The sequence below is a fragment of the Gadus macrocephalus genome, chromosome 14, assembly GCF_031168955.1.
Source record: "Gadus macrocephalus chromosome 14, ASM3116895v1".
NCBI lineage: Eukaryota > Metazoa > Chordata > Actinopteri > Gadiformes > Gadidae > Gadus > Gadus macrocephalus.
The window spans coordinates 7,184,931-7,198,559 of record NC_082395.1 but is presented as its reverse complement, the minus strand read 5'-3'; the positions used below and the strand labels follow the sequence as shown (position 1 = coordinate 7,198,559).

Genomic DNA, 13,629 nt, shown 5'->3' with positions numbered 1-13,629 from the left:
CATCCACATCAAGAAGCCAATTTCCCCTGTCATCAGACAAAACAATCAATAGGGACACTCCTGTGATCCAACGGACACCCAAAACACGGAAAGCAGAAGCATTCCACCCCCCCTGTAATATGATGACAATGGATTTAGTTCTTCCCTGATAGAATGCTGCCACTCCTCCACATCACTGTAACCACAGCTATCATGCGGTGCATCAGAACAGGGCACCTCATTGGATGCCTGATGGAATAAATGGAACGAAGGCCCTTACCCCAGCCTCCCCGTCCCTCAGAGAAAATGGACTTTGACTCGAAAGAAAAATACATTACATAAGCATTAACTGAATTCAATGGCATCAGAAATCAATGGATGCTCCTATGGCCAAGCCCAAGTTGGAGAAAACATGGGGGGGGAATTGATTATGTGGCAACCTTGTTTATGGTGCCCATAGAGGAATCAGGAGTCGACATTTGGGAAATGCTATTTAGACACAGAATTCCCTCCGGTTCTGCATCGATCGATTCCCGAAACTTATTTCAGCTATGTATTCGCGTTATCCAAACTAGTTAAATTAAATAGCGACATTTGCATATTAAAATAAATGCAAACGTCATCAGTGTCATTTTGAGAACTGAAGATGATATGATTTTGGATGTGACAGGGAGAGCACGTGGGGTTTCTGACGTCATCATAATATATGAATTCACTGAAATGAGCTGAACCCTATGAGCACAGCTGATACCATTTTTATGATAAGTGGATGATAAGTGTTTTAAAGAAGAGTTGGGTCCAATGGAATACCCCTGCATTATATTCCAATCATCTTGTCGCTCACTGCCCTGGGCCGGTTCATTTGTGTCAGTCGCGTGATGACATGTTGAACTGTGACCCATTTCTGGGTCTTACACAAGAACGGGAAAAAGTACAAAAAGAAAAAGAAAATATGAAAGTTACTTAAATGAACAGACAAGGGAATGACCAAGTTATAACAGCTTCATTGACTTATGCTCCGGGTCATTTTTCCAGCGGGATATAAAGTGATGATAACCAGAGATTTTTCTAGTGATTTCTTGTATATTTCCCTTTGATGGTATTCACCATTTACATGGAGAGAGAGAGAGAGAGAAAGAGAAAGAGAAAGAGAGAGAGAGAGAGAGAACAGCCCAGAGTAGAAAACTACAAGGATGTATGTCAAGGAATAAGGACAATTAATGAATGGAAGTGCATGGAAGATGGAAGAAAGCCCGACAGTGATCACAAACAGAGATTCCTGTGTATACATCCCACACAGCACAATGCAGAGGGAGCTGAAGTGAGTTGGACGATGGACGGGGATAATGGATGGAGTTAAAACGGATTCCTAATATTTTACAAACATGAATTATGGCCAACTACAGCTGATTTGTCTTCTGCAGAAGCAATGACTCAGAAGTCGATTTTCCGTCAATGAAAAGGTCACTTAATGGACGAAATAATGAAGAACTTTCCTTCCGATCGCATCTCCCCCTGATCTCCAGAATCTGACTGATGGCTACAGCCAAATTGGGTCAAAGTTAATGTTCTGTTTGTTTTCCATGAGCATAATGGAAGCACGGGAATACGATTCAGCACTTGAAAGTAAACGATGTGCCGCACAAAGGAGGATCTTGTGTTCACTCAATTCCGCTCCCTCGATATGAACTCCCTTTCTCACAAGCATGACGTTCAGTGAAGCACCAGCCTCTCCCTTGTTTGTTCAGCTTTATTTAAACCTGGTGATATAAACACCTCTTTTAAAAAAATACAGCAACTTCCAAGAGCAATTCAGCAAGGTATTAAACCGTTGGGTTCCCATATGCCTGCCAGATCCGGGCTCGGGCGCTCTCGCAACCGCCACGGCGGTTAAAAAGTGGCTCAGCGAGCGCGTTCATCTGCTAAAGTAAACCGATAATGGGCGACATATGGTACTGGCACCTTGCCAAAACTAACCAGTTCTACGGGTCTGTGCATCCCAAAATCCATAATCCTGGTTTTGAAGGTTAAAAGCGAGGGGGCAGTACAGACGCAGCCGTGGGGTTCAGCGTGGGGGATTCCCACCAGTGAGGGGAACAGACTTGAGTGAGCTGCTCAATCCACCACGAGGTCATATTGACTTTACTCTACACGGTGGGAAGTTGATTACAGCCTCACGTCGAGGAGCCGGGGGAGGGAGGGGGAGAGAGAGAGGGAGGGAGGGGAAGGGGGACTGGAACGGGTGGTCTGCATCCACAGAAGGGATAAACGGCTGCTCTGATGAGGGTGGTCACGGCGTCCTTCTACGAGGGAATCAAATACACACAGTGACACACGGAAGACACACATAAACATGCGAGTTGGAGTGGGCTGTACCATGGGCTGGAGGTCGATAATGCTGACTGCTGCTGCCTTCCATAAGTACAGCTTGCCACTTATATACTCGTGTGTGTGTGTGTGTGTTTGGAGAGAGCTTCCTGTGGCGTGGCAGTCGATGCGGCCTAATGGTGGAATGGACTTCTCGCTGCCTTTTCTCTGCGACTCTCTCCTATCCTCTGATCCTACACATCCTCCCTCCCTTCCTCTTTTGCCCTCTATCACACGCACACTAAATGTGACAGCAGCGACCTAGGCTGTCAGTGTTATTTCCTTCCCCTTAATGATCTGCTTTGTTTGTTGTGGAAAAAGCCCCTCTTTTGCTGAATCCGACGAATTAGGCTAAACCCAACAACAAGCATTCAGGATAAAGACAATCCGATAGAGTTTTTCCAGCAGGGTGGATCTTGTCAGGCTGAAGGTACGTGGAATGCCAAGTGCATAATACACGATGCCACCCCATCTCACATCACACAAGAGCCTTCCTTGTAATCCGTCGTTGTCGTAGCGGATATCAACAACGCAACGCACACATCATTCAGCGGTGATGAGGTTCAGAGGTTTGTCGTCTAACAAAAATAAGGTTTATTTTGATGTGGCTTTAGAGCAGCTGGCAAAGAGCAGCATGCCGTTTATGTTGTGTACTTAAGAACGGACAAATGAGCTTGATGAAGCTTGGTATAAACTTTTGGTTCATTGGCATCCAGCACCTAATAAAGCTCCAGCTTCTTGTGCGAGCAGAATCCTCTCCTCTTTAAATGCATATAAAACCAGTTGTGAGCTTGTGTATTTATTTCTTTATTTACCTAGAACTACTGTGATATGTATCCGTCCTCATCTTCTTTACCATTGCATCGCTCACAGCGTTCTGAACTGACCATTTCAGGAATGTTCGAAAATGTAAATGATCAAATTGCCACCATTCGTGTCCGGTGGACCATTTCAGTTAAATACTCCTTCATCCATGCTCCTAGACTTTTGTAACTTTTTTAAGTGTTAATTTACTGCATTAATGTACAGTTAAGCTCCAATAATTTAGCATACACATTTAATAAAGACCACTTCAAAGGTCTGTTCATTTCTACTTCTGCCCTGTGCTTTCTGTGACACCTGGATTTTCTATCTGTGAATAACATCGTATATCCTTATGATATGTTGAAGTTCAACATAAAGTGAAGGACTTGTTTTATGAACTTTCCATAAACAGCATCTGATGAAGTGGTGTTTGTTTGACAAAACTGTGTGAAGTGACGAAACCTCTCTTCTCATTCACCATTTTGTGATGATTTTGACCTGTATGTAGAACAAGATGCGAGATACATGTTACAAAGGAGGTAATTGTTAGGCATGGAAGACAAGGTCAGATGGTTTAAAAAAGTTAGAGGGACAGATAATACCTTGGAAAAACTATGTGTGTCCAAACATACTTAAAATAAAAAATATATATATATCTAAAAATATCTTCCTAAAGCTTTTAAAATTTCATAATCTCGTAAAAGTGCCACACACATGTAAACGCTCCTTCCTCCAAGATCATCACATTTCAGAGCACTATGTCTGCAGCAGCCAACGCTTCAAGGACGTAGCAGCTGATACACTCTATACGCATAATAAAAGCTGTACTATAGACAGAATGTGATTGGCTAAAGTAATAGACATCCTGATTGGGTGAAGATAGTCTACCTTAAAAATGCACTTTGAATCAAAATCGAAATCACAGAGCAGAAATAATCAAACAAACAAATTAGGATTCAAATACATTTGTGTTTCCATGCTGATAATCGAAGCGCACACTCAATGATGTTTCCTGAATCGCACAAGGGGCACAGTTGGAATCGACAAATCATGTTCAAACACTTTGTATCTTGTGCATGCTATTTGTCATCCGTTTTATATTATTGCATTGATTGATTTACTAAATCTGTCTTACTACTACTATTAATCAATGTTTACACATGTGTGTAATACAGATGTACTAGTTCCTGAAATGGCCTTAGGATGTTTCTCGATGTCTGCTATGTAACATACATCAAAAAAAACATCCCACGTATACAACAAAGTTATCACTTTGAAAAATGTTAGACCATATCCATTCACATTATCAATTCCAAATTACTTTTGCATTAGATCCCTTAATTCCAAGCACACACACATTTTAGGTATTTTTTTCGTTTTTGGTAAATCTTCATGATTCATACAATATCCTACTTTTACTAGAAACAATTTATATATTTATGAGCAAAGTACATGCCGGAACAGGATTAGGGAGACATATACGCTGATAGCTCCTGCTGTCCTTGCCTTGTCTTCTTCACATCCTTCCCCCTCTCTCCTCCTACCCTAGTTCCTTAAAAAAAGACTTTATCTCCAACTCAATCTCTCCGTCTGCCTCTCCCTTTCTATCCCCAACACTCCCTCTCTCTCTCTCTTTGTGCTCCATGAACACAAACCAACACCGCTCGGGGGGAAATTAATTGATGATTATCTGGCCTTGCTAAGGTGCTTTGCAGACTTTCCTTTTTTCTGTATCGGTCCTCTGCTTGGTACCACTTACAGCTTTATTTCCCTCGCCCACCCACCACATCACCTGCCTGCCCCACCTCTCCCGACCATTTCAACCCCGCCAGCACCAACCCTTCCATCTCTCCTTTGGCACTCTTAGGTGTTATCAGTCTGCCAGTGCTGGGCCGCATGACTCCATGCAGCCTGCCGTGATGAAATACAGACGGAACAAAACGATTTCCTCATATGAACATCTACATTGATAGGGGTGGAGGAGCAGCCTTTTTATGCTAGGGGCCAATAGAACAACAAAGCAACAGAAGAGGGCCCAATGGAGGGGTAAAGACGGATGGAAAGAAGAGAGAATGACTTATGAGAGCTAGAGTAAAGGTGAGGTGAGGGTTAAGTGCGGCGTTGAAAGTGGAACTGAGAAAGAAGGATGAATTGATAGTAAAAAGCAAGGCCCAGGGCTGAACAGCAGCCTTGTAGAAATACAAAGCATATCACACATACACACGCGTATGAGCACACACAAATAAGACACACACACACACAAATACCACACACCATATCAGCTTGTAAGTGTGTTTGCGTGTACGTGTTTGTGTGTGCGTGTGATGTTGTGCGTCACAACCTGTGGGCTGGAATGTTTGGCGGATGATTGAAGCATAGCTGACAAAAATCCGTCAGAGATAATGTGCTTTTCCAAGTTTTATGACTTTCGTTCAAATTATATTTAAATAAAAAAAGCCATCTCACCATTTCTGAAAAAAGTTAGATTTTGTTCTGATTTGGTATTTTCGATAGCAAATGACAAATAAGCAAGACTCAAATGGGGTAGACATCTTGGTATCGGCTAAGCATAAAATAGACTATGGTTTTAGGGTGTATATATATTTTTAGATATATATATATATACACACAGTATGGATACACAGTATATAAACTGTATATCTATAGACAAATATATATATATATATATATATATATATATACACATATAAGTGTATCGATATATTTATTTATACAGTATATATAAAGACACGAAACACAGGAGGAAATCTATTGCCTTCTTGGACAATTCCAATCCATCATACCTTATATGGATATCAAGCTCTAAAGATATGTTTATTAAAGCAGCAAATGAAGATCCAGTTGAAGATAGCCCAGCAGGGTAGGATAAGAGCAATCAACAGATTTCATGCATACCCACGTTATTCAGATTTTACCAGTTTTCCAGATGAACACAAATATTTACTACTTGAATCTCTTCAATCTTAATTTTTTTCTCCAACTGGCTGTAGTCATTAGTTACTTTTATGTTGATGAAATAGTGAAAATCGACTCGAATGTTTTCATTATTGATATTGGTTTTCTCACATACACACACCTTAACACATAAAACCCAGACTGACACAGGTGTGAGGGCGAACCTCTCTCATGTCTATTGGTGATATTAAGACTTCATGATTCATAGATGAGCCATTAAACAAGCCTAATGGATCATGGTGTGTTTGTTAGTGTGTGTATGTGTGCGTGTTTGCACGTGTTTGTGTTTATGTTCTTTCCCAAGGTTCAAATGTATTACCTTGATCACGGTGACCTTTCAAGGGATTCCGAAAACACACACACACTTCTGCACCCTGCATAATATAGGAGATAGATGTTCAGGACCTGTGTGTGCAAATCTTTCTGAAAATCTTCATCTGTACAACATCCTTCTCATCATCTTATCAGTCTCACGGCAACCGTCATAATGATGGTGATCCAAACACAAGCACAAAACACACATGCTCTGATTCATAATTTTGTGTAAATTAATTTGGATCCATTGATAGCATTAAGCAAAACACATGTTATAAAGTATGATCCTCAATTTGTGGTCATGTTAATTTGATATTGATTGACAGCATGGTGTAAAGAGGTAAACATGTTCTTGAGGCAACTATATATGATCGAATACAAGTCTAGATAAACGTTTGTTTCTCAGTTCATTTTGTCAAGATTTAATAAGCCCTCAAAAAGGTCACACACATTCATCAGTGTGTGGCATGAGCACACACACACAAGCTTCACAAACATGAACACACACAAACACAGCAACCAGCGAGAGACCCGCACTTTGTTGTCTTACCTTCATACACTGCCTTGAAGCCCTGTGCGCTGACAGCAAAGTCTGTAGTGAACCACAGGGCCAGTATGGATCCACTGCTGACCAGCGGCGAAGGCAGCATGAAGCCTGACAGCCTAGAGACACCGAGACAGAGAAACAGCACATTTACAAAGAAATCGGTGGTTAACCCGAGACAGACCCTGACAACCTTGAACTTGAAGAGAATGAATCTATATATGAAGGGACGTGGTAAACGGATGGTGAAATCACAACATAAGATGGATAAATGATGAAATCTGTAGAAAGCAACCAGGGAGAGTGCCATGGGAAAAAAAAAGAAAAAGAAACATTCTCCGTGTCTTAATTATCAAAGAAGCTCCTTCCCAGCCTATTCCCTACACAGCCATTTTGGGATGTCATACTGTCTGCCTCGATGGAAATCACAAGACTATTAGCCAATCAGGTTTGCCCGATCTCCCTTTCAGGCGCAGAAAAGGCTTAAACAGGGTAGCATGTCACATTGCTGAAGTATATTCACTATTGATGATAACCCTTGACCCTGAAAGCTTAGAAGAGACAATAAAATAGATTTACTGTCTCACGATGGTTCCTCAATTAGCTTGAAAGAGTCATAAAATATCTAGTTGAATTAGCAAAGGACAACATTTTGGTCCAATTTGCCTCACATTGGCAGATGAAGGTTGTGGTCACAGATCTACAGAACCTCACAGTAATTAGGCAGGAACATATATAATGGAAAAGTTATTTTAGTTATGAACCTAGAGCTTTGTGCTTAATTGTTATTATGATAGAAGATAGATGGGAACTTGTTTTAATTATTGAAAATGATACCGGGACAAACAATGTCAATACATTTTATAATATTAATAACATATTTAGTATTTCAAATCATTCTTCATGGCGTATTGAAGATCTGCCTTGAGTAGTTTGTTTTTCATACCCAAGAACAGGTTTAATAATTTATGAAGAACTCTTTTCAAGTGTGTATTTGAAGAACCTTGCACACACGTACACACGTACACACGTACACACACACACACACACCTTTTTACCAAGGCAAACATGGTGAGAGAAGTTGGTGTTTTGGTGTCCTTACAATGCAACACAGGAAACTTCCTTACTTGCTCCAGGGATGGACTCCAGTGGAGAGAAGGCCTTCATACATGACTACTCTCCTATGCAAGATGGAATGCATCCATACGTTTCATCTCCACGATTGATTTATCATAGATATTGGGGATGAAATTGGCTTCCTCAAAGACAGAGGCAACTAAAAACTGGATATGGAATGGTTATACGGTTAGTCTACATAAGGAGACAGACATAGGAACACCGAAGATGTACTCACTCAATATATTCCATATACATAGGTGATATTAGTGCTCAATCTTACATCTTCTTTAATAGCTGCACAGTTATCCTCTGAAGTTGTACTTTTGTGGAAGAATATATGGACTAGTTTGGCTGTCCAACCAACTTCTTAAAAAAACATTAAAAAGTGTCCTAAAAAAGAAAGAAAAAAAAAAGCTAAAAGGTACCAAAGATCTATAAAGGTCCATAAAACCTTGACAGACAAATTTGTATGGAAGAAGCAGGGAGAGAGTTGACAACAGGGACAAATAGAGGGCAAAAATAGAGGAGCAAAAATCCAGAAAAAATGAAGAAAAAAAAGGCTTCCATTAAACCAAGATTGTGCCACTGATGTAATCAACACGGTGAAGATAATGAGTCACTATTGGCAGTCATTTCATACCCACTCATTTTTCATCATTTGAAAGGTTTAACAAACCAAGGTTTAGAAGGAGGAGGAAAGTCAGGGGAGCAAAACTGAGGGACAGAAAAGACGGAGACGGACCGAGAGAGCGAGGCGTGCAGGGCGGTCGGAGAAGTAGAGAGAGAGAGAGAAAGAAACGGTGGATGGCGGAGGAGGGGACGACACGTGATAACAGGTGGGCGAGGAGGGTGTTCGGCAAAGGAAAAAAAAAATTGAAGGACATGTAGCAACTCCGTTGATCTACTGTAGTGCAGGGACGGAGCTAAATAGCAAGTATAGAAAAACACGAATTACTTTTGACCTCAAAGCGAGGTCTCCCAGCGAATACGGAGCGAGAGCCTCCTTAGGAGAGATACAGGGAACAGCTAGGAGCGTTGTGCGGTTCACGGCTAGAGGAGGCGGAGAAAACAAGAGGAAAGGGGCCGAAGAGCAAAATGAGTTGAAAAAGTAGAAAAAGGAGGAGACACACACACTCATGCACGCCCACAGAGACATTGACATCCAAACACATGGTAAGGCGCACAGACACATGTGCTCCATCACTGGAGAACAGTCAGTGGGGCCGACAGCAGGTATAATCAGCACTGATCCTCTGTCAATTCACTGGTGGAGAGCCACGCGCTAACATAGCACTGGCTGTCTCTCCACAACCCCCCTTTTGGATGTTGTTCCACTCTTCCTTTCAAGAATGCATGTACATGTAAACCTTGCACACACCCAAAACACCCGTACACTTTGCGTGAGTGTTTATATGTGTATATACACACACACACACACACACACACACACACACACACGAATCCTGCAGCTGTTTGACATTTAAACTAAAATTAGAGTTGTGATTTTGGAACACTAGGCGCCTTCATGCAGCTATTTCTGTTAATAAGCTTGTCAGCCATCCAACACAGCTACTCAGCTAACCAGGGTCCCAACCGGCTTAACTAAATCACGTACACATTACTACACCGAATGTGCATCATTATGACAACCACCACATTGATCCACTGGTCATTCAACCACTCTGTATCGTTCAACCAATCAGCCAGCCTGTTTTATGCTTTTACCTTGTTATCTATCATCCACTGCTGGCAAACCACCTGAAGGATTGTCGACAATATGAAGGTTTTTTTATGACTCGTGAAGGCCTCAAACTATGTTAAATCTTTGGAGACTGAATGGTGCCATTGTTGCACAAACAGCTGTTGCAGTGATAGCTATGACAAGACCTATCCATCACACCTGAACATGACCAAAGGCTAGAAGCGAAGCCTCAAACAGGCCCAATTCTACCCTCTACCAAACATTACGGCACTATAGTGTCCCCTGTCGATTTCATTGCATGGGGAGACATGTGTTTTTTTATGGGCATCATCAAATCAATGCATTTAGTCTCCATTTATATCCAACAATAAACAAAATGACTGCTCTGATTTCAAAACACCTATTACATTCAAACTATCGTCTGAGTCCCTTGATTTATTATTGCTTGATATGGATTTATATTGCCAGACATTTACCGCCACAACTCTATAACATAGCTTGACTACTAGCCACTAGACACTATGTGCAACTAGGGGATTTGACCTTGCAAATCGACGGGTTCAAGTCAGGTAAAATGTATTAGAATACCCCTTGATCACAGCTACAGTCACAAAGGGACGTTAAAGGCTCAATTGTATCCTTGAGTCGTTGTTTTCCATGTAGACTCATGTGTCACCAGCTGTCTCAAGATGTAAGGTCTCTGCAACCCTAACTCCTAAATTCTCACCATAACCCACAACACCCCCCGTCTTCCCCCAAAGGATTTCAACCCTCTAAATTATGCATTTACTCTTTTACTTTTTTTTTTAATAGACACTTTTCATTTTTTATAATGCTATCCTCATATATTCACTCTTAGGACATTTGTAATAACATTTTATATTTCTCGGCACTGATAGGTCAGATAACGCGTAAACCCCCTCCGGCCCCTTCTCAAGTAGGCCAAAAGACTAATAACTATAGGGCGTGGGTTTATTTGATCTGCACGTGCATCAGAAACATAATTATTTTTCTAACATTGCACTGGAACAGCGGCCATGATTATTGTCCAACATTTGTGTCGAACTAGGCTATGCAATGTTTCTATTCAAAGGGCCCCTTGGCACGATCATAATCATAAAATGAATTCATTATTTATGGGGGGTCACGTGGTTATTTATTCTAGCCACTACATTCTACTTCCCATGTAGAAACCCTCTCACTAGACTGGTCCAGAAACCAGCACCTATGGTTCTCCACGGCTTGGATGGCTGTAAGTCTGGAGGAAAACCTGGAAAGTTCAGCCTTCCAATGGGATTGATGAAATGTTTAAATTAAAGTCTTGCAACGGAGGTACAGGAAACAGGGAAATACACGCAGTATCCATCTGAGCGCGGTCTAGTGAAGACTATTGGCCTTAGGTAACTTAAGCTAGCAGAGTTCCCTTCAAGACTCTGGCAAACAATTATTCACTCCTTTAGTCATGCTAGCTGACCACACTTAATTAGCAATACATCTGACACATCATTTTCAAAGTATCCCATTTTTAGTAAACAAATATAAAAGTCAGGGGAAGAAAAGTGAATGGGGCAAATGACGGAAGAGAAGAACATGACATTTGCATAAGGACAGAGATCATATCAGATGCTTCAAGGACAAATAGAGGACAATGCTTTTTACACGTAGGCCTACCCATGAACACACTCACAAAATACTGGGAAAAAAAAACTTTGAACGGCAACGTCGCAAATATTCACAGCTCGGGGAAATCATGCATACCTACGCAGTACGCAAAATAATAAATATGGATAACTACATTGCGTTGTACACTTTAAGTCAAACAGTATCCCCCTCACATAAATGTGAACAAAATAACGGGGTAAGCTGTACAGTGTCGTCAGCCAAGGCACTTTTGATTGCTCCATGGCATTTGAGGGCTGATAATGAGCCAACAACCCTGCTGATACCCCTGAGCAAGGCACTACCATTTGACACACCCTGCTGTGCTGAAATGGCAGAAGCATGAGGTGAGAACAAGCATTGCCTTGAGTACCAGTCACTCTCTCTACTCGTTCTAACAAAATAGGGTTACATGCTGGGATCAGGGCCTGCGCGCGTGCGCGTGAGTGTGTGTGTGTGAGAGTGAGAGTGAGAGTGAGAGAGAGAGAGAGAGAGAGAAAAAAAAACAGAAGGGAAAAACTTACAAAAAAGAACTGATATATTTCAAATTCAGATGATTGAAGTTCCAATTCAATATGGAACCACCAGCCAGAGCGAGGGCCCTTGACTGTTAGCTGACCATGCATGTGGAACCAGCCTGTTGGCCACTCCAGATAAGGCCATGGACCTCCCCGCCTTGACAACTGTTGGCGTGCTAAGAGAAAGTGATACTGCGGTGAAACTAGGTAACCCTAGTGTCATTTGGTTTGTCCTCACTACCCCTGGAAAAGCTTACCAAGGACTAGATTGATATCGAGCCTAATGCTATGGATGTTTTTGGATTATGCCTTGCCTATCTGCTTATTAATTTTGTACACTGCCTGTCACTTTAATTACATCAAAACAGTGAAAGCTTTCAAAGTTTTCTTTCCTCAAAGATACCGGTTATACATTTTACAGAGAGGAAACAAATTGCAAATTGTATGTATAAGGCAAACAAAACTAACAAAAACGGGTGACCATTTTAGACAGCGATGGAAATATCCAAATCTTGAAGCGAAGAAAACTCCCAACTGTCACACGTATGGACACAGGACCTGTTTCTGCATATACATACCCTATCACTAGACTATTCCAGGAAATTCACAAGACAAATGGCCCTCAGCAATGAACACTTTCCAGATGACCTATAAACAAGCAGATGAGACAAACTAGTCGTCGCTGAAAAATGACTGCCTCTTCTGACAATGTCATTTCTCGGCATTGGCAGGTCTATTTAATCAAACTTCATGTACTTCAGGGAGAACAGACTAGTTATTTAGCACAGACCATTTCTGTGAAAGATCCTCAAGAAAGCTTATTTGCACACTATAATGAGATGATAACCTAGACATCATGTCTTATTGTTGGCAAGCGTTCAGAAGTCTTCTGAAAACTATATGTCAACGTGACTGCATATATATAAAAAATGTTATATATATATACTTATAGAGATGGTTACCCTAATCTTGAGCAGTGAGAAAGAAAAAAGCAGTTTCAATGCATTTGAGATAACAAAATATAATATGGCAGTCCCTATTTCTACCTTTCTTAAAAATAATCTTATCTAAGGAATTAAACAACTGCAATCAAATATTTGCAGAATTTCATGACTCCTGCCAGTACATTTCTGTTTTCCTTTGAATAAACAGTGTGGGCTCTTCCATGGTCGAGCATAGTTTGCCTTCCAAAATTAATTTGAATGCGGATTTTGTGTACCAAATTGAATTCATGCACAAAGCCATGTGTACATATATCTTCTGGCACTTTATATATTTTCTTTTTGCTTTCGGGACTCTGAAGCCATCACAGCATTTTCATCACCACAGTTGTGCCATACATTGCTCAAAACATTGGTATTTGTGTATTGTGTCGAAAACACACTTGGATATTCTGTGTGCAGTACTGGCATTATTCAAGGTATCAGATGATATCGAGTTTTTTTTTTATTTCTCTTTTTGCATTGAGATGCAGACCTTGTTTTTGATATGGAGGTTATTCGAGATCTCATAACCTCTCAGGTGTCTTCAATGAAATCCTTTTGAATACTTTTAGATCTGCAAACACGGTTTGGGACTTTAAATGTGGAGCTTTTCTGCTGCTACCGTGCTCAATAGTTTCACACAGTTGGTAATGAGACTGCTCT

At 41.0% G+C, this 13,629-nt stretch overlaps 1 protein-coding gene across 1 annotated transcript in view; it reads right to left on the bottom strand.

Moving 5' to 3' along the window:
- Positions 1–13,629, bottom strand: part of LOC132471834 (CUB and sushi domain-containing protein 1-like) — a 210,665-nt gene that overhangs the window by 179,156 nt on the left and 17,880 nt on the right. Inside the window, 1 exon segment of the mRNA XM_060071151.1 lies at positions 6,992–7,104. Coding sequence (XP_059927134.1) covers positions 6,992–7,091 — 100 coding nt within the window. The 5' untranslated portion in view covers positions 7,092–7,104.